General features: G+C 31.1%; 4 protein-coding genes across 6 annotated transcripts; 2 read left to right on the top strand and 2 right to left on the bottom strand.

Annotated features, from left to right (window-relative positions):
- The first annotated feature begins 1,582 nt into the window (after nucleotides 1–1,582).
- On the top strand, nucleotides 1,583–3,702 carry LOC120082499 (HVA22-like protein a). Its single transcript, XM_039037690.2, has 5 exons — nucleotides 1,583–2,449; nucleotides 2,606–2,632; nucleotides 2,727–2,849; nucleotides 2,925–3,162; nucleotides 3,381–3,702. Exons 1-5 carry the CDS (start codon nucleotides 2,388–2,390, stop codon nucleotides 3,441–3,443), a joined length of 513 nt encoding a protein of 170 aa, XP_038893618.1. The 5' UTR covers nucleotides 1,583–2,387; the 3' UTR covers nucleotides 3,444–3,702.
- EB1A (microtubule end binding protein EB1A) lies at nucleotides 3,625–6,700 on the bottom strand. 3 transcript variants are annotated; one of them, XM_039037689.2, is made up of 8 exons: nucleotides 6,341–6,700; nucleotides 5,367–5,435; nucleotides 5,174–5,260; nucleotides 4,838–4,944; nucleotides 4,595–4,728; nucleotides 4,429–4,502; nucleotides 4,151–4,264; nucleotides 3,625–4,027 (listed from the first exon to the last, which is right to left on the bottom strand). In XM_039037689.2, exons 1-8 carry the CDS (start codon nucleotides 6,446–6,448, stop codon nucleotides 3,902–3,904), a joined length of 819 nt encoding a protein of 272 aa, XP_038893617.1. In that variant the 5' UTR covers nucleotides 6,449–6,700; the 3' UTR covers nucleotides 3,625–3,901. The 3 variants fall into 3 exon arrangements, with proteins under 3 accessions (XP_038893617.1, XP_090172139.1, XP_090172140.1); XM_090316013.1 differs by having other exon boundaries at nucleotides 5,367–5,494; nucleotides 6,341–6,455; XM_090316014.1 differs by having other exon boundaries at nucleotides 5,367–5,476; nucleotides 6,341–6,452.
- Nucleotides 6,701–9,956: 3,256 nt separating this feature from the next.
- Nucleotides 9,957–11,487, top strand: LOC120084155 (Plant invertase/pectin methylesterase inhibitor superfamily protein). Its single transcript, XM_039040052.2, has one exon. It carries the CDS (start codon nucleotides 10,540–10,542, stop codon nucleotides 11,374–11,376), a length of 837 nt encoding a protein of 278 aa, XP_038895980.2. The 5' UTR covers nucleotides 9,957–10,539; the 3' UTR covers nucleotides 11,377–11,487.
- A 1,316-nt stretch (nucleotides 11,488–12,803) lies between these two features.
- On the bottom strand, nucleotides 12,804–13,542 carry LOC120083702 (transcription factor PRE5-like). Its single transcript, XM_039039546.2, has 2 exons — nucleotides 13,224–13,542; nucleotides 12,804–13,145 (listed from the first exon to the last, which is right to left on the bottom strand). Exons 1-2 carry the CDS (start codon nucleotides 13,452–13,454, stop codon nucleotides 12,996–12,998), a joined length of 381 nt encoding a protein of 126 aa, XP_038895474.1. The 5' UTR covers nucleotides 13,455–13,542; the 3' UTR covers nucleotides 12,804–12,995.
- Nucleotides 13,543–19,390: the final 5,848 nt, after the last annotated feature.

Below are 19,390 nucleotides of genomic sequence, written 5' to 3'. Positions count from 1 at the left end.
TCTAAATCAACATGCACATTAACCTTACTTTTTAATCAAACGAGCTTTGTTCAGATTTTTATGTAAAGTTTAGGAGTATACTATTTTATGGTCATCAATATTCATACACGCATGTAATGCTTAATGCATTTTTATTATTGTTACTATGGTTTATCAAATTTAAATAAGTTGAGAAAAAGTTTTCTTTTAACTTTTAGAAAGATAAATAATGTGATTTTTTAATTTAATACAAAAGAAGGGGATCAATTCAAATCTCTGATGAGATATATATGTTTTTATGTCGGTTAAGCTATGTTTTTATTAGTACATAGATAATGTCTTACCAATTGAATTAGGCTTAGAGATATGTCACCCACCGTTATTATATAAATGCTTTATTAAAATGTTATATTACCGTGATATTTAAATTCACATGATAAAATTGTTACTAGTACTATATTTAAAAATTAAAAATAATGCTATTTCATGTTTTGTTTTTTTTTCCTAATCGAATATTATATGAGGGAGGGATTCAAATTCACATGACCCTTTCTCTAGCTAAAAATAATGTGAAAAGGTAGATTAATATATTAACTCACCTCTGATTGACTTAGAAGGGTTTATGAAGTGTTGATTAATGAAGACAATAAAAGTGGTACACTATTATTATGAATTAATTATTACTAGTATAAATAATAAACATTGTCGACTTGAATATAACTCAATTGATTAAAATATATATTCTCATTAAAAAGTCAAAAGTTCAAATTTCTGCCCGCAGATGTTAAACTATGTAATTGTAATGGATAATACTTTTAGAGCTAATAATTAATAATATATCACATTTTTACAAAATTGTACGACAACAAAATCTATTCGTGAGAGTCTATTACCAATATAATTTAAGTTACAATATGTAGGAGGTGGAAAAATTGAATCTCTGACTTCGAGGTTAATAGTTCAAACATTATATTAATTGAATTATGTTTATTTTTACATCAAAAGTACAATTTATTACATCTTCATAAGCATTTCTTTTTTAAAATGCGACATATCTTTTTATTTCTATTCGGCAAATGATTAATGATGAAAGGTTCCTAAATGCTTATTGACATTCGGTCCTTTAAAAAAAATCTACTATTTTTATCAGTCTAATTTTCTTTTTTTTTTTAAACGTTACAAAGTACTTAATTTCTACGCATAAACTTTAATAATACTACACACAAACTTGAAAAAGTTAAAAAGAAGGGATAACTAATAAAACAAGATTCAAATCTTATACCTCTTCATTGGTAATATATATTCAAACCAATTAATTTTGGTCAAAATGGCAAATTTTTCTAGATGATTTCGATTAAATTGAATTAAATTATTATTTTAATGTAGCTTTGAATATCAAATTAGATCACGCCAAAGAAAATATCTATTACCATGTCGTCAAAGGTCGTAGCTCAGTTCCTTGAACCAACTAACATAACTTTGTTCAAAGAGACAGAGGAGTGAGAGTGTAGCAATAGGCAATAACCCATTGATGATTGAATGACAATAAACAGAGCACTGTTAAAAGTTTTTTATAGTTAAAATGTGAGCATCACTTTCTTTCGTTGCCATTGTTTTACTGCATCAATGATTCAAAAACCTGTCTCTGCAAATGGTGGGATCGTCTTGTTGTGTCCGCACCTTATCACTTGCAGGTTTCCCTCACCTGACTCTGTCCCCACTCTGCTTCAACTCCTTTCCTCCATTAATGGCTTCCCTTAACCAATTTTTTACTTCCCCCAATCAATCCTATTAATCCCCTGTTCAGTTTGACAATTGGGTCATTTCATTCCATGAACCCCCTCTCTGTTTTCCAAAGGACACCTTCTACTTTAAAGATTCAACACGTTTCCAAGAACCCCATTTGTGTCAACTCTGTTATTTCTTAAGCTACGTGGTCCCTTTTCAGTTTTCACGACAAAATTTTTTGCTTACCGCCCTTCCACCTTCTTCCTCGACAACCCCTTATTGTGTTCCTCTGACAGTTTCAGTACGATGATGATTCACTTAACCCATCTTCAATTCTCCACCCATTCATTCTGTTTCTCTTACTAAGTGTTACTATCTGATTAGACTCATGATTTTGTTAATTATGTTTTTTGATTTTCTTTCCACCGACTCCAACTTTCGATGCTATCCTTGGAATTGATTCCTCTGCTTTTCTTTTTCTTCCTTTTCTTTCTTTCCATGACACTTGTTACTCTTTTTCGTTCAACACGCACACAGCTGCACCGCTTTTCGAGCTTAAGATCTAGAGGAAGGATAAGAAAAGATAAAGTGAAGGAATTTGAAAGAACGAGCTCTTTTTCTCTTCATTCTTTCGTTTTGGGATTCTGGGTTTTGAAGATAATTGATATATTGACGCGAAGATGGGATCTGGGGCTGGAAATTTCTTTAAAGTTGTTCTTAAAAACTTCGACGTTCTTGCTGGGTATCTCTCTGACTCTCTACGTTCCTTTTTTGCTTGCTTCTTGTATGCCTGATTGAAGCAGTAGAATGGAAAAGGAAAAAAAAAAAAAACCCATAATGGGGAATTAATTTCTTAATGTTCCCATATATTGATACATCGGCATGATTTGATTTGCAGGCCTGTTGTCGGTCTTGTCTATCCTCTGTATGTTTCCTTTTCACTCTAATCCTTCAAAATTTGTTGTCTATTGGGCTTAATTCAATCGTTTTGAATATTGGGTTTTGGGCTTTTTTGGTAGATATGCGTCAATTAGAGCCATTGAGACCAAATCTCAAGTCGATGATCAGCAATGGCTTACTTATTGGGTTTTGCACTCCATGATCACCCTCTTCGAGCTGACCTTTGCCAAGGTTCTTGAATGGTAGGCGTTTTAAGGGGTTTCTTCTTTATCAATTGCTTTGAATTTGATCTGTTTACAGAAACTTTCTCATGGCAGGATCCCAATATGGCCATATGCGAAGCTGGTTCTGTTGTGTTGGTTGTCAGGCTTCAGTGGTGCTTCGTATGTGTACGAGCATTACTTAAGACCTCTAATGGTCAACCAACAGAGAGTCAATGTTTGGTATGTTCCTAAAGGGAAGGATCCTTTGAACAAGCGTGAGGACATTATCACTGCTGCAGAGAAGTACATTCAGGAGCATGGAACTGGTGAACTTCAATACATGCTCGACAATGTGAGGATGAATTTTGGTGCTACTTTCTGCTTCTCCCTTTAATTCACACTTTTTTTTCTAAGTATAATTCGATAAGAGATTCGAACCACCCACACACCTTGTGATTTCTCCAAGACAGTCATGGCTCGATTAAATTATGCTCAATTTGACTTTAATTTACTCACCTTTCTAATGCCTAAGTTGATGCATTTGTTCTTCTTTTTGTTCTACTTCTACAGGCTGAAGTACACAGGAGAAATAGCAGCAGTTATTATGGTTATGCAGAGGACTATGGATACTGAAACTGATGCCACTTCAGACTAGAAATAAGAGTGGAAACTCAAACAAAGCTGAAAGTTTTGTCCTTTTTGTGTTTTTATTTCTCTCGCGTCTGTGAAAAACTAAGTCTCTTTTCATTGTTGTAAATGTTTTTTGTCGTTCTTTTGTAATATCAAAGCACATTCAAATAAACATCAAGAGAAGTGTAGTCATTATCAAAGTTCATTCAACAAAGCTGGTCAAACTTAATAAAAGCTAATGTTGAGCATCTGTTATTACAAACCCCATCGGTGGATATTCAGTTAACAATCTTGACCCTTGCTAAAGCACAGACGAGGGTTTTTTAAGTCCAAGATTTCAACTCATTAGAGATCATTAAGTGATGGATGATGATGATGAGTGAGAGCTGTGGAATTGCTTGGCAATGCTGCAGCTTTTTCTTGCTCAATATACAAGTCCAAATTTGTCTGGAACTTCAAATTCACTCTTCATTTTCATCTTTAACGTCATTCCTACTCTGTGACTGGTATATGTACTCTTGAGCCTCAGTTAGTGCCGATTCCTTTGCGTCTGCTGCATATAAAATCATCTTGATTGCTGCTGCCATCTGCATAAAACGTACAATTATCAACCATACATTATCAATGTACTCTTGAAAGTTTATAGTTCTGACGAAGAATCGTTTTCTATTAATTCATCCTGAAGGCTTTTTCTCTATATCCATGCTTACCGGGAGATCTTCTAATTCAGACATCTGACAAAAGATTTCTATGTCCCTTAATTTTGCAAAGTAAAAGTCTCTTTCTTTTTCCAAGAGATCTACAGACATTTTCAGCTCCGTAATCTGTCCACAAGAAAAAAGATGCAACAACTTGTAAGAGAGAGAGAAAATCAAAATAGCAGTACGTAACATCAATTTGGAGGAGAAAGGGGAAGCAAAAAGCTGGACCGGTCCTTGAGAACAAAGAATAAAGCAGAAATTTGCAGTGACATTATTTTGCAGCCTACCTCCTTGGACAAAGCTTGGATTTCTCCAGAAGAATTTGCCCCGCTGGTTACGCCGTTCTTACCTGGCTTGGATCCTGGTTCAATATGACATGAAATCAAACAGCTTAATCTATGGCTCATGACCAACGATAAGAAATCACTGGAACAAGATAAGCAGAAGTTTTACTTGGTTCAACTGGATCACCAGAGCCATGGCCATGCATATTATGTGTTTGCAGTGATTTAGCAGCTTTCTGGCAACCCTTCATTGTGGCGCCACCCTTTCCACCCTTGCATCGTCGCTCCACAGGATTATAGTTCCTGTTGAGACATTCAAGAAAAACTTGATGACAAAATCGAAAGAAGATGCTGTTTATTGTCCGATACTCGAAATAAAAAAGGCGAATAAACAACAATGAATTTAGCATACTCATTCATAATGCCACCATTAACTGAATCACAGTAGCGTTTCAGCCATTGCAAGAATTCCAAGTTATCCAAAGGTCTACCTTTTACAAGCCTGTTGACTTCAATGTGCTGCCACAAATAACATCAGAGCATTCAGTATACCATGTAAAGGAATGAACACCCTTCTAGCTACCAATCACAAGACAATAGACTTTAAAACAACAATAGCAAGGCACCATCCATTTTAACAAGTATGCTGCTGGGAAGAATGAAAAATGATATCAAGATATTTCCAGCTCTTCACTCACTCACGTCATCTAAACAGGTGAGATATTAGGCAGACCATTTGGTTACGTACCTTTTCAATTTTCAACTTATTGAATACATCCTGAAGAACCTTGTAATTCTGGATCATATCGTATTCGGTTTTTGCATCAAAATTGACCTTTTATATACATCCAAGGCAGACATGTCAGTATCATACAGTAGCCATTAATCATTCTCACAATCTAAAGCAGATGAAAATTGAAACTAGATAAGAGAAAACTAACCTTATGCATTGGGACAGCTCCTGGGTATGTCATATCAATCATCTGACACTGCACAGCCCCGGAAGCAGCCTAGGCAGAACGAAAAACATGGGAAAAGGGATACTTTCACACTGAGATAATCACAACCACTGCAAAAACTTATAATGGGAAAAAATAATTTACCTAGCAATGAAATCAATATCACAATAATAAATAAATGACTTGCATCTGACTGAAAAAGCAATTCCGAGTTGAACAAATGTGGCTAGACATAATAATATGAGAGCTATTCAGAGAATCTCCCATGACTTAATCGATAAAATCAGTATGAGCATAACATAAACAATTTTGTTTCACTTGAATTCATACATAATCCAGTTCCCACAGTTATATCTAATTGCTATAGATTTTAAGCTTTGTAAACTAAGATTAAAAAAGAACAGCTTGCATTCCATGCTTCAAATGTACAAGGAACTTGTCAATCCTCAACTACAAGTACTAATCTGTCCAAAGTCAGTAGAATGTGACATTAACACAAAAACATTATGACCCTTTTCTTTCCTCGAGCAAAGGCAACAAAATTACTCCCGAAGGAAAATCCAAATCAGTATCATATGACATGGTTGGCCATTGCCTAGAAACCTCTATTTCCTGTTAAGAAATCCAACCAAAACCTGAAAAAAAAATGCAACTAAACAACATTCTTGGAAAATGTTTCGTGGTAGAAGCAAACTTCGATTCCTTTTTTCCAAGCATTTCTACAAAACTACGTTTATACTCCCATATTCTAACATTTTGCCATCATGAACAATGAAAAATTACAAAGAAAGAGATAGAGAAATTAGAAAACATAGCCTCCCTTTCTCCAAGGGAAAGAGGGGACCGAAGAGAAACTCAAAATGCACAAACAGAAAAAACCCACTTCAGGCATTACAATACAAACATTTCCCAAAGAACAAAAATTAGAAAAAAGGGTAAAAAGGAAAAGAGAGAACCTCTTCAATGCGAGAGAGATTGAGTTGAAGGCAATTGTTGATCCATGTCAAAATTTCATTCCTACCGACAAAGTAAGCACTGTCCATCATTCCAATATTGGAAGCCATAGTCGTCGGAAAGCAGTTCTCAGAAAACCCAAATCATAAGAAGGGGAAAGAAACAAAATGGGAAGAGCAGAGAAATGTTAAAATAAACTGGAAACGAAGGACGGCATTAAGGAGGAGGCGGCTTATGGCCGGATATTAAGGGGGAAACGCTGCTTGGTTCAAACAAATTTTTTATTTTTTTAAAAAACACCCATTTGGAAGATTTTAACATCTTCGGAAACGGAAGGTGCAATTGAACGGTGGAGGGAATTCACTGTTCCTCACCCACAACTAATTAGCGTTAAACCAAACAAAACCACCCTCATTAACCATTCTTTTAAATCCCAACTAATCAAATTAAAACTCAAATTCCTTTCCTTTTTTGCCTGGGATCTCATTTTCATCAAATTAAGGAATAATTAGTTTTGCAAAAAAAGAAAGAATCGTCGTAATTACATGGATCAAGCCACATAAATATTTTAAATTTAAAAAATAAACAAATAAAAAACATTGAACACCCTTGACATTGAATATTTCTAGTTTACCGTTCAGTATTTTTTTTTTTTTCTGGGTCACCTCCCAATAGGGGAAACAAAAACAACCGACCACCGACAAAAAATCGAATTTCTTCTAAAAGATATTGAATAAAAATAAAAATCCGTTAGAAATAGGATCGAATTAAATATTTGAATAATGAAAATAAAAATATTCGTTAGAAAGAATTTCTTTTACGACGTTATCCATAATATTTTTCTTCTTGTGGAGAACAAATTTCTTGTTAACAAGTTTTTTATTACAAAAAGTTTCCTCCTCCAAGTGATAAACAATGTCTTTACATTGTATAATTATATTAATTAAAGAGAAAAAAAAATCTCTTTTTTATCTCTAAATTTTGGGTCTAATTTCTATTTAGTTATAAATTTTAAAATATTATAATTTAATTCATAGATTTCAAAATGCTACAATTTTACATTGACAATTGAATTTTGCTTCAATTTGGTCCCTATATCTCGAGGTTTACACTTATATTTTCAATTTTTTACTAAATATTCAATTTCCGCCTTTTGGAGTTAATTTATGTTAATAAATTAAAAATCGTTAAAAGAATTATAATTTATTAAGTTTTACTATTTTTATCACTTTTAAAATTATATTTAAAAAATTTTACTTCTAATTATTTTAAATTAATTTTAAAAAATCACGTCAATGATGAAAATAAGTATTTAATGAAAATTTGAAGTTAAAGAATATAAAAGCTTGAAATTATGGACTAAATTGAAATAAAATTCAAAATTTAAGAACTAAAAGTATAACATTTTAAAATTTAGAAATCAAATAAAAATTAGAGTCAAAATCGAGGGACTAAAAGGTATTATTCCCTTTTAATTTTTTGACATTGTATTGTATATGAATTTTAATTGGTTTTAAGGAGTTTAATTTTTCTTCCTTGATTCAAACAAAGAATTGACCTTCATTAGGGTTGAAAGACATGAGGAGACTTTTGTATTAATTTTTTTGCTTTAGGAATCTAATAATTTTAACTTAATGGTAAAGTTGTATTGGAATATGTTATTGTAATAAGTTATATATGGCTAAGTATTAAAAAAAAAGTTAGAGAATTTGCCATTTTCTTAATTTGTTGTCAGTTAAGGAAGAAGTTGCCATTTTTAAAGAAATGTCTTTCAAATGAAATCTTTTCTTTATCAAAAAGTTATTCTTCTATATGGTCTATAGGAGCCAAATTAATGTATCTCACAACTTTTTTAGAAATTAATTAAAAATATGTAAATAAATCCAAATTGACAAGTGGGATGTTTATATGATGAAATTTTGCTTTGAAATTGGTTATTCTTTTGTCTTAAAATTTTTAATTTGTTGAACAGAGAGAAAAAAAAAGGGGTGCAAAGTGGGAAGCAAATGTTCTTTGCCCAAATGGAATGGAAAGGCTAAAGAAACAGTTAATGGGCAATGCGTGTGGTGTGGTTGGCATCCCATTTATTGTTTTTCTTTTATTTCTTTTTCCTTTTAAAAAATAATTAATAAAACAAATATTTTTAAGGTAATTTTCGAGAATAGAAAAATAAAAGGAACTATTTACACGAAATAACAAAATTTTAATCTTTTTTTTATAAAAGTTTATTGAAGTCTATCCGCGTCTATAGAAACTAATAGAAATCTATCACGGATAGATGTTTATCTTTTTTTTCTTTTCTTTTTTGCTATTTTTATAAATAGTTTGACATTTTTTTCTATCTATGAATTTTTTTTTTTTAATTTCAAGTCAATAAGCACACTAAATTATCTTCTTTCTTCGATTGGTTGGCATTTGGCATAACCTTAAGGTCTATATCAAAGGGGAAAATAATTCTTTTAAAATATGTTGTATTAATATTAAAGTTTCAAGTAGAATTGGTGAGAAACAATTATCCACTTGTCAAACGATGATGTAAGATATATCTCAATTTAACTTTATCGTAGATTCATTGTACAACGATTGTGACATAGAAGATCAAATCTCTAACTTCAAGAGAAAGAGTATATGTTAATTATCACCGAACTATAGGTAATTTGAAATATTGGTCGATATATATGTATATGGAACCGAATTTGACAACAATTGATATGACGTTTGTTTGTGTACAAGAAAGATCGATTGGATGTTGAGTCGAATTTTGAAACAAGACTTTTAGGAGGCTACTTCAGTCTTCTTCCTTCCATTCCTAATTTCCTAGCATATAGTACTTGGATTAGACCCTTTTCAATTGCATTTTCGTATTTTTTACCCTTTTATTATAAAAAATTGGTATTAAGTTCTTCTTTATTAATTAGGTCAAGGATAACTTTCTAATTTGATTTTAGCACACTATTAATCTTATTATACATTCAAAATTATAGTTCATTTCAATCCAAATAAAAAAATTATATTTAAATTTTAGTCATCAAAACCCAAATACAGAAGTAAATATGACTTAACGTTCCGCGTAATAACTCTACCAAATGCAACCCTATTATTCCATTCTGGTACGGAAAAAAAAAAAAAAACAAAAGGTAACTTTAAAAATTTACTCTAGCTTTGGAAATTGATTGATTTATTTATTTTATAGTCTATTTCTTAGACTTTATTGCTTAAATCGTTACATCTACAGCTAATTCTTTGCATTTGGGCTTTTAGTAGAAACTCAGCCCAAACATGTACAGAAGTTAACAAATGGTTTTGAGCCTGTAAACGAAATTAAATTGGAAAATTGGAGCATTTATCAAATTTTAGGGTTTGATTTTGAAAAATGAAAAATCGACAAATAATAAGATTTATGATAACACAGCACTTGATCACGAATTTTCAAATCTCTGTTTTACTCTTACCTAATTCGTTACTTTAGTTAGACATGAAATTTAAATTTATATTGACTAGACAATTGGTTTTTCAAAATTTAGAATTGATTTTAGACCTATAACTGTAAGTTAGAAAATTGAAAATTTATTACTTTAGACACAATATTGAAAGTTTGGAAGAGACCTTTTTAAAATTAACCACTTTTAATTTTATACCAAATAATTAGGAACTAATAAGTTCTTGAAAGTCAAAATAAATTTAGCTACAATGGACCTCACAAATCTTTTAGATTAAAAGTTAAACTATTGTATGTATGCTCTCATCACTATGAATTTATTAATTTCATTGAGGACTTACAAATATATTTATAATATATTTATAATTATTTTTATTTGTATGATATAATAAGCATGTGATTATAAGATGTGGGATTTTTTCATGAATACGGATGACCTCTTTTCAATCGTGCATTTGACTTTTAACCCATCTTGCAAAAATATGTTTTATAACTTTTCACTGATATCATATAGCCTTTTCTGCATTGAAGATGACCTCGCATTTGAGTTGATATGTCTAATCTGATGGTCGATTGTCCATAATCCAATGACACTTCTAATCGTGAACTTCATATCTTAACGGATGTTGCTATCCACCATCATGGAGCTTTAGGGACGATTCACCGTCAAAGTTAAAAAGCATACTTTTGTAGTGCGGACTAAAAATGAGTGAATGTCTAATATATTTATCCTGGATGAAATCCCCACGTTGAGTGGAATAAATGAAAACGGTGGGTTTATCTTTGACTTTGACTCTGCCTTCCCCTTTCCCAAACTCAGAACCACTTGAAACTTCCTTCTCCACATTTCATCATAACAAATATCAATTTGATTTCAAGCTAGTCATGGATCAAATCAAAGCTCTCAAAGGCTATGGCAAAGTGACTCACCTCGAGCTCGAAGATCAAGTCCCTCCGCCGTCCAAAACCCCCAACCACAAATCTCTCCGCCTCACAGCCGCCATCTCCGCCGTCGTCCTCACCGCTCTCATCATCGCTTTGATCATCGGAGCCTACATCCACAACCCCACCACCGGCAACAAATCACCCAATTCGGCCGACACAATCAAAATCGTCTGTAACGTAACTCGTTACCCTAATTCCTGCTTCACCTCAATATTTTCTCTCAATTCCTCTCCAGAACCCGATCCCGAACTCATTTTGAAGCTCTCTCTCCAAGTTTCCCTCAACGAACTCTCGAATATGTCCCGATCGCTAAAAACCCTAGCCGCAGAGGGCGACGGGGGAGCAGCTTTGAAGGACTGCGAGAGCCAAATCGAAGACGCAATTAGTGAAGTGAATGACTCGGTGGCAGAAATGGAATCCGGCGCCGGAGAAAAGACGTTGACGGAGAGTAAGATCGGAAACATTCAGACGTGGATGAGCAGTGCGATGACGGACCAAGAGAGTTGTTTGGAGGGACTGGAGGAGATGGATTCGACGTCGTTTCAAGAGGTGAAGACGAGGATGAAAAAGTCTATTGAATACGTGAGCAACAGCCTGGCCATTGTCGCTAATATCCACGTCATTCTTGCGAATTTTGATATGCCACTTCACTAAATTAATTTTAAATTTAATCATGTCAATACCAATACGCGTTTGTTTCTGTGTTTTTTTTCTCCCTATAATAATAATAATAATAATAAATGTTTTCTTGTTCGTACTTGAAAATATGGTGTTTTGTTTAGAATGTTGATGGTTATCGTTTGTATTTATTTGAAAATAATATGTGAAGTTGTGACAATTGCTAGTTTGTGCCATAACGTTAATGTTTGGTATTTGTTTTATGCAAAGTTTAACTTCAGCATCTAGGATGGAATGTCAAAGTTCAAAACTTTGCACTATATAGATTTAGGTAAATATTATTTTCATCAATTTATTCATTTATTTATAAAGTAGAAAGTGTTTGGTTGGTAGTTTGTTCTCTTTATACATCAACTTTCTTTAAAGTCATTTTCATTTTTTATATTTTATCAAAGGTTTCGACAATTTTAAATTCATTATATGTTTCTCGTTACATCATTAATAATAAAATATTATTTATTTCTTTTTAAATAATATTATTTTAGTCCTCAAATATATTTATTGTTGATTTTCACATCGATTCACCTTTAAAATAATCAATGATGGGCATCAAATAAAAGTTAATGTATAAAGTGTAATAATATAAATAGATACATAGCTTCACATGAACATATCTCATTTGACATATAAAATATACACTCTCTCGAATCTCGACCAAGAAGTAAAAGTTTGAATATCTACCCTACACACATTATTGAACTAACTAAACAAAAAGAAAATAAAAACACCACAACAAATTCCTCACCAATTATTTATCTATACAAGTAAAAGTTTCTAAAATATCCCCCAGCTATGCATATTTTGAGAAGTCAGGACGTTGTAACCTTTTAGTTTTTTAAGCATTATTTCTATTTGGTCAATACATTTCAAAATGTTACATTCCTACCTTTGAATTTTGGGTTTAATTTCTATTTGGTTCATAAACTTTAAGATATTATAGTTTTACCTTTACATTTAAGTTTTCAATAATCCTCACTTTTAATCTTTAGTGTTAATTTATAATTAGGTTAGTAATTATAAATTAAGTATCTAGTTACATTTGTTTATAAATTTTAATAGTCACAAAAAATTAGTGAAAACTCTAATTTAATTATAATAGAAGAGTAACACAAATGAGTGAAAACTTAGTAATAGCATCTTAATGTATGACATAATGAAAATTAAATTCAAAATTCAAGAGTTAAAATGTAATATTTTGAATTATAGCGACAAAATAGAAACTAAATTAAGGAAAAATGATATTTTTTAAAATTAAATAGAAACTAAACTCAAAACTTAAATAATAAAATGATATTTTTGCCAAATTTAAAAGAGTCACCACCTTTCTAAATCTCTTAATTAATTACTATTATTTCAATGAGGGGGGAAAAGGGTGTTGTGTTGCATAGAATTAGATATACATATATTAAACATGAGACCAACATATATAGAAGAAGGATAGAAATAGAAAAATACATTTAATATAGATTATAGAATCCCACCACTTTTCTGTCTCACCTGTCGGTTGGTAATGCTATGAGACCAAACTCATCAGTTTCAAAATACAACACACAGTGAGACTAAGAAACTTCATCTCATTCCAACATTTTTCTTGTTTAACTAAGAAGAATAAGATCTTTAACCATCTCTAAGTCAACACCCATTGAATCCAGCTGCTTCCATAGCCTCTCACTTAAATCATCCACCTCCCTCTGCAATTTCTTTATATAATCACACGTCTCCTTCAATATATCCGTCGCGGATACCTGCATATACATGTTAAACCCACTACTAAACTCAAAAGCTTTATATCGTAAGTTAAAGAAGAGAGTGTGTATATATACCGATACCGCAGAGTCGTTGTCGGGCTTACGATTGAGGTGAGGGAGCAAAGTTTGCAATTTGAAGACGAGATTTTGAAGGTCGTCATCGGCTAATTTGGAGGAAGCCATGAATGAAAGAAAGCAAATAAAAAAGTTGGAAAGAGCAAAAAAGGAATGGTGTTTTAGGGAGGGGAAGAGTGAGGTTTTAAATAAAAAGGGAGGAAGATAAGTTGCAATCAGAGCCTGGCCCATTTGCTTACAAATGAACAGTGTAAAGCCCCACAATCAAAGCCCATTAGCTTACGACAATCCAACACCTGTCGTTTCTACCAGAAGATCCCTTCTACGGTCTCACTTTTGTTACGACAAATCAACGCAGCTTCTTCGGATATGTCGTTCCCATTGCCTTGTGTCATCTTTTTAATTTACGTCTCTTTTTTGGATTTTTATACACACACACACAAAATAAAAAAAGGGCAAAAGGGTTTCCAAAATCTTATTTGAAAATTCCCCAACTAACCATTGTTTTTAATTCATAAAACAAACTACCAATACCAAACCACATTCGTTGTTTCTTTCTCAAACTTTCATCTATGTGCCCATTTCAGCGACAAATCAAATGATTTTCCATTACAAAACATAGAGACAACTATTTGTGTAAATAATTCTTAAATATTTAATGTTGTCTGTCCAAGAATTAATACGGTTTTCTCAAAAGTCTAATGTTTGTTTTTATTCTATTAACGATAAGGGTTTTGTGGACAATTTTGTTTTTTTTTTTTGTTTTTTTTTGTTTTTTTTTGGAGAATGGTACAAAAGAAAAAGTGTCAGAAAAGGTACTGTATGAAACATATATAAAGTTATGAGTTAGGCTAAGGGTTATTTGAGTTCCTTCAAATCCAAATGAAATCTTTTATCTTTGAACCAAATCGTTCTCTCTTTGAATGGTCATTTCACCTCTACTTCCACCTTCTTTTTGTCTTTGTATTTCTAACCCTAAATTCTAATCTTCCAATTTTATTTCTTTGAGGTTATTTTTCATATCCTTACATTATTATTTTTTTTTTTTCATTCCCACATGTTATAACATTTTAAATTTAAAAATTTGACATGATTGTAGTAGTTAAAGATTTTTGTTGTCAATATGCTATGGCCTTTACGTATCATGGTGAAACTGTTATTATTTCCATTTGTCATGTACAAACCATCGTTTTGGCTAATTTGTCTATATAGGTTGGATACTACTTTAGTTCTCGCTGGTCTATTGATATTACACACTTCATATATCCGAATTTTCATCCCCTATATTATTGTACTTAAAAGACACAAATAAAATACTCATAATTTTAGAAGGAAAAAAAATCACTTTTAAGTTATGCTAGAGAAGATGTTGTCTATGGTTGTAATATACTAAAAGGGAAAAAGAACGAACAACTTTGGTTTAAATTGAGGAAGGACATCCATAAAAGTTGTGGTCATGATTTTGATTATTCACTTTGAGATCATCTGCTTAATTTAATATTGTATTTTTTTTTTAATTCAATAATTGCAGGGTAAAAGTTTGAACTATTAACTTTTAAAATGATGTACGTAATTGATGTTTATTATGGTACTATGGTTATCTTTTTATATCAACAACTTGGGGCGTTTGGGGCAAGGATTGTCCTAAAACTATAATAACCATCTCTTACTACAGTAAATATTATTTCAAAATCCTCAATTAGCTAAAGTCAACATTATTTCAAAATTTACATTTTTTATAATTTTATTATTTACTACAGTTTTTACTATTTTGCCTTCATCATTTTTTTTATAATTTTTTTGTTACAGTATTTACTATTTTTTTGTCAAATTAAAATAATTTATGCCTCAAACACATACTATAATAACCCAAATTAAAATAATCTATACCCTAAACACAAATTATTATAAATCAACTCCTTGCCCCAAATGACTCCTTTATTTATATATATCATGTGGCACCATTATATAATTAATTTTCATTTGCTAATCTTCTACCTTGTGCACATATTATTGTAGTACCTATTTTGACTATAGCTACTTGGACAGTTAATTTTACTAGTAAACTACATCACACCCATTGATCATTGAAAGTAGTAATTTTACGTGGTTAATTTTTTTTTCCCTTTTTAGATTCAATGTACATAGGTATTAACATCGGAGTGAAATTATTGTACACTTGCAAATAATTTCTTGAAATAGTTCACAATTTTATGCCAAAGAAACTATTTAATTATTCTACAAATAAAATAAAGTATTCTAGATAAAAAGTGGATACGAAAAAGAATCAATTATATATATATATAGCTCAATGATAATTGACATGATCTTCTTTTTTAAGAGCAAGAGGTTTAATCCCCATCCCCATACTTATTATACTAAAAAAAAGTCACTTCATATAATTGAAGTAATAAGGATAGGATTGAGTTATTCAGTTCATTGATCTTTTCATTCATATGGTTGCCCTTTCATTACTTTTTCATGAGATGATGATTTTAATTTGTTTCCATGTGTCATATGGTGACTAAAACTAAGTGCCAATGCCAATTTAGTACTATATATATGTACATATTATATTGGTCCATTACCTATTATAATTAGGCATGTGAGTGCATTAAAAAAAACAAAATATATAACTTTGATCCAAAATTTGAATTTGAATTATATTTGGATTATTGAATTCTCAAACTCAACAATTTTACTTTTAAAGGAAGAGTTGACGTGACACCTATTTTTTTATTACTTTTTTTCTTGCTTTCTCTCTTTCCATTTTCTTCATCTTCTTCTTCAAATCAATGGATCGATGGGTTTCTCGTTGACAACAAGAGATGAGGGTTGTCAACAACCATCGAAAAGGAAGAGATAGAAGAAAGAAGAAAGAAGAGAAGGAAAGAAATTTTTTTTAAAAAAAAATGGAAAAACGTTTTATTTCTGTTTTAAAAAGTGAAAACATATTATTTTAGAAATAAATTTATTATTTTTAATAATAACTATTGCCATATAAGCTCGAAAATTTTGAGATCCAAATACAAAATACATAATTCTATATATCAATTAGAATTTAAAAATCAAGCTAAGCTGACTTAGCGATATTGAGAAAAACAACCTTCTTATTAGTACAAAACGTAAAACAAAGAAACAAAATCATGCAAACCATTTAGACTCAACAATTAAACATAATTTATATGTTTCATAAATATGAAGAATTTAAATTAAAACAAAATAAGGACATTTCTTTTTAGGAATTTAAAATTATTACATACACTTTCAAAATTTTATATAGATTAAAAATTTCTTGTAGTCCTTAAACTTTCATAAAAATAACAATTTAATCTCTGAATTTTGTTTTGTAATGGTTTAGTCTCTAAATTTTGTATCTAAACTTTACTATATAATAATTTAGTCCTCGTACTTTAAAATTTGTAATGATTTAGTCCTTATTATAGAAATTAGTGTGAAAATTTAATGAGATTTCTTACTAAATCAATTAGAGACTCGATAATTTTATTAAATACAAAATCTACATTATAAAATAATAAAAAATGACATCAAATATTGATATTTTTTTTTACGTTGGAGACTAAATTGTTACATACCAAAGTTCATAGACTAAATTGATATAAACTTAAAAATATAAGAACTAAATCGCTACGAATCAAATTTCAGAGACTAAATTGTTATTTATACGAAAGTTTAGGAACAAAAGTGTTTTTTAACCTTATATATATATATAAAATAAATAAAGGGTAAAAGCTATTTGGACAAAAGGAAGCCGCCAACCTAGTAAGAGAAGAGGGAGAGGAACGACTTTTGAGGATCAATCAGAAAGTATAATATTACTCAAATTCCAACTGCCTTTATTTTCAATTTAATAATAAATTTTTAGAAGTGTTCAAAAAAATCTAATTAATTCAACGTAATCCATACGATTTAGATTGAGTTATCAACTCATTTGAGTTGAATTGAATTCAAATAAATGAAAATTTTATGAATTAGATTAGTTCATAGGTTCACCTAAAGTAACTCGAATCAATTCGAACCTATTATTAATCTCAAAAAGTATGTTTCTCTTACATATGATGCAATCATATATATACAATTTTTGTTTTAAATGTATTTATTTTCATGATTTTTGTGTATAATTTATTTTCCTACAACTCCTAAAAACAATTTTTTAGTACTCCGGTAAGAGAACGTTCATAATCTAAATTGAAATTTAATTGTTAATCTTAATTCAATATATAAAAATAACTAAATCAAATATTAATCTTAATTCAATATATAAAATTAACTAAATCAAATGTTTACGCATTAACATTTTACTTTTTTTGGAACAACAATTTAAATAAATGACTCAAATCAACTTGAACCAATCCAACCCAAATGTTTCATGGTTGAGTTGAGTTTATTATTTAAAAGAACACCCCTAACAATTTTATTTTCTTTTTTGTTAAAGAATTGAGAAATAAAAGAAGAACAAAAAATTGTAAAGCAAAAAAGTATGGACAATGAAGTTTATATAATTTATCATTTATCAAGAATGTGTTAGTTACGTCTATATATATAGAGGAATAAGAATTTACTAGAATTTATAGATTGAACTATTATAAAATGTAGGATGATAATTGTAAATAAGGTAGATAGGATAAATAAGAATGGAAGTTAGGTATTAAGTGTATGAAAATTGGAGAAAGGTTAATGAAAAAGAAATAAATAAATAATAGAAAAGAAAGGGTCCTGTGAATGGGGCAAGCTGTGTTAATGTGGAGAGGGCCCAGTCACCAAATATAAAGGGCATAAATTTTAATTTCACTGACGTTGCAATTGTAAGTAAATCCAATAATTGTGTATTTCCGTCCTAATTTACCAAACCTCTCTGGATGTTATGCCCTAATTTTCAGGGCAGACTACCCCACCAAACTGAACTCAAGGGACGGGCCACGTCACCTTACTGTGGCATACCTAAATAAATAACCAGTACCTCACGAGTCACGCAGCCACTTCAGTTCAAACCACATTAAAATGCTTCTAATTTTTTGTCCTTTTTTTTTTTTTTTTTTTTTTTAATAAAAAAAACAATTTGCACTCTGTGCTGCTAAAAACTATATATTCTTTAAAAAATAAATAATAACAATAGTAATAATAAGGAAAGGAATATTAATTTATCATTATCATTATCATTATTATTATTCATATATAGACAACAACGGTTGTCAGTTGTTGAGCAAATAATGATATTACAAGAATCTCCCTCCCTCTTTTTCTCTTTAACCCCCACCTGATTGAGTTGATTTGAACCACTTTTCTGTTCTTTTCCCTCCCCCCCTCTTTTTTAATTTATGGGACCATATTTTTCCATGGTTAAAAGGCAATAATTAGGAGTTATATGAGTTTCAATCATATTCAAATCTTAATGTAAAGATATTTAAAAGTTTGGCTAATGAAGGGGAAAAAAAAAAAAAGGTACAGAGAAGAGATCTAAATGTTAAGAGAAGGGGGGAGGGAGGGGCCAAGGGCAGGTAGTTTAGAAAGTGAGAAAGAAGGGAAGGGTTAATGAGCTGTGCACCACCGCTACAGTTTTCAGGTGGGCTCTTTCAGCCCATAAGTACGCCCCACGACCCTTTGTCCGCGGGGGGGGAGGAAAGCTAGCCCAGTGCTGCAACTGCAACTGCAGCAGCAACCCCAGTTTCTCTTCCTTTTTTTTTTTTCCCCTTCCCTCTTCTTCAACATACCCCAAACTATATGACATTATCAGGTAACTCGGATAATATATGAAGGTTGAGGGCTAATTTCTATTTGGTATCGGAAGAAGTGCCAATTCAGTATCGAAATATGCCAAGGAAGTTGATGAACTGATAATTGGGGGTCACTTAACAGATAGGTGAAAATGCAAACTAAATAAAGCAATTTTGGGTTGCCTGACATTGGCATACAGAGGTTTCACTGTATGGTTAAGATTGGATACAATGTCTACAGGGAGTATTTATATATATCTATAATCATAGGATGAGAGAGCGGATGCTGATAAGGATTCTAGTTGCTGAGACCCCCCTCCCTTACTGAAAAGGATCCTGTTCTGGCCACTAAAAGCACCCAGTTGGAAAATATTTCAAGAAATTCCCAATCCCTTTCATGGTTTTGGTTAGGATTTATTTCTCTCATTATTT

The sequence above is a fragment of the Benincasa hispida genome, chromosome 8 (assembly GCF_027475165.1).
Source record: "Benincasa hispida cultivar pf3 chromosome 8, pf3_genome.v1.1, whole genome shotgun sequence".
NCBI lineage: Eukaryota > Viridiplantae > Streptophyta > Magnoliopsida > Cucurbitales > Cucurbitaceae > Benincasa > Benincasa hispida.
Note: the sequence above shows the minus strand (reverse complement) of the source record. Positions and strands in the feature narration are given on the sequence as shown.

Excerpts from the sequence above, each read along its gene's own strand:
- LOC120082499 (XM_039037690.2), top strand. The coding sequence starts at position 2,388 with ATGGGATCTGGGGCTGGAAATTTCTTTAAAGTTGTTCTTAAAAACTTC. Across the intron at positions 2,633-2,726 it reads GTCGGTCTTGTCTATCCTCT|ATATGCGTCAATTAGAGCCA; the intron begins GTATGTTTCCTT and ends CTTTTTTGGTAG. Across the intron at positions 3,163-3,380 it reads TTCAATACATGCTCGACAAT|GCTGAAGTACACAGGAGAAA; the intron begins GTGAGGATGAAT and ends CTACTTCTACAG.
- EB1A (XM_039037689.2), bottom strand. The coding sequence starts at position 6,448 with ATGGCTTCCAATATTGGAATGATGGACAGTGCTTACTTTGTCGGTAGG. Across the intron at positions 4,945-5,173 it reads ATAAGTTGAAAATTGAAAAG|CACATTGAAGTCAACAGGCT; the intron begins GTACGTAACCAA and ends TATTTGTGGCAG. Across the intron at positions 4,503-4,594 it reads TGGTGATCCAGTTGAACCAA|GATCCAAGCCAGGTAAGAAC; the intron begins GTAAAACTTCTG and ends ATATTGAACCAG.
- LOC120084155 (XM_039040052.2), top strand. The coding sequence starts at position 10,540 with ATGAAAACGGTGGGTTTATCTTTGACTTTGACTCTGCCTTCCCCTTTC.
- LOC120083702 (XM_039039546.2), bottom strand. The coding sequence starts at position 13,454 with ATGGGCCAGGCTCTGATTGCAACTTATCTTCCTCCCTTTTTATTTAAA. Across the intron at positions 13,146-13,223 it reads ACAACGACTCTGCGGTATCG|GTATCCGCGACGGATATATT; the intron begins GTATATATACAC and ends ATGTATATGCAG.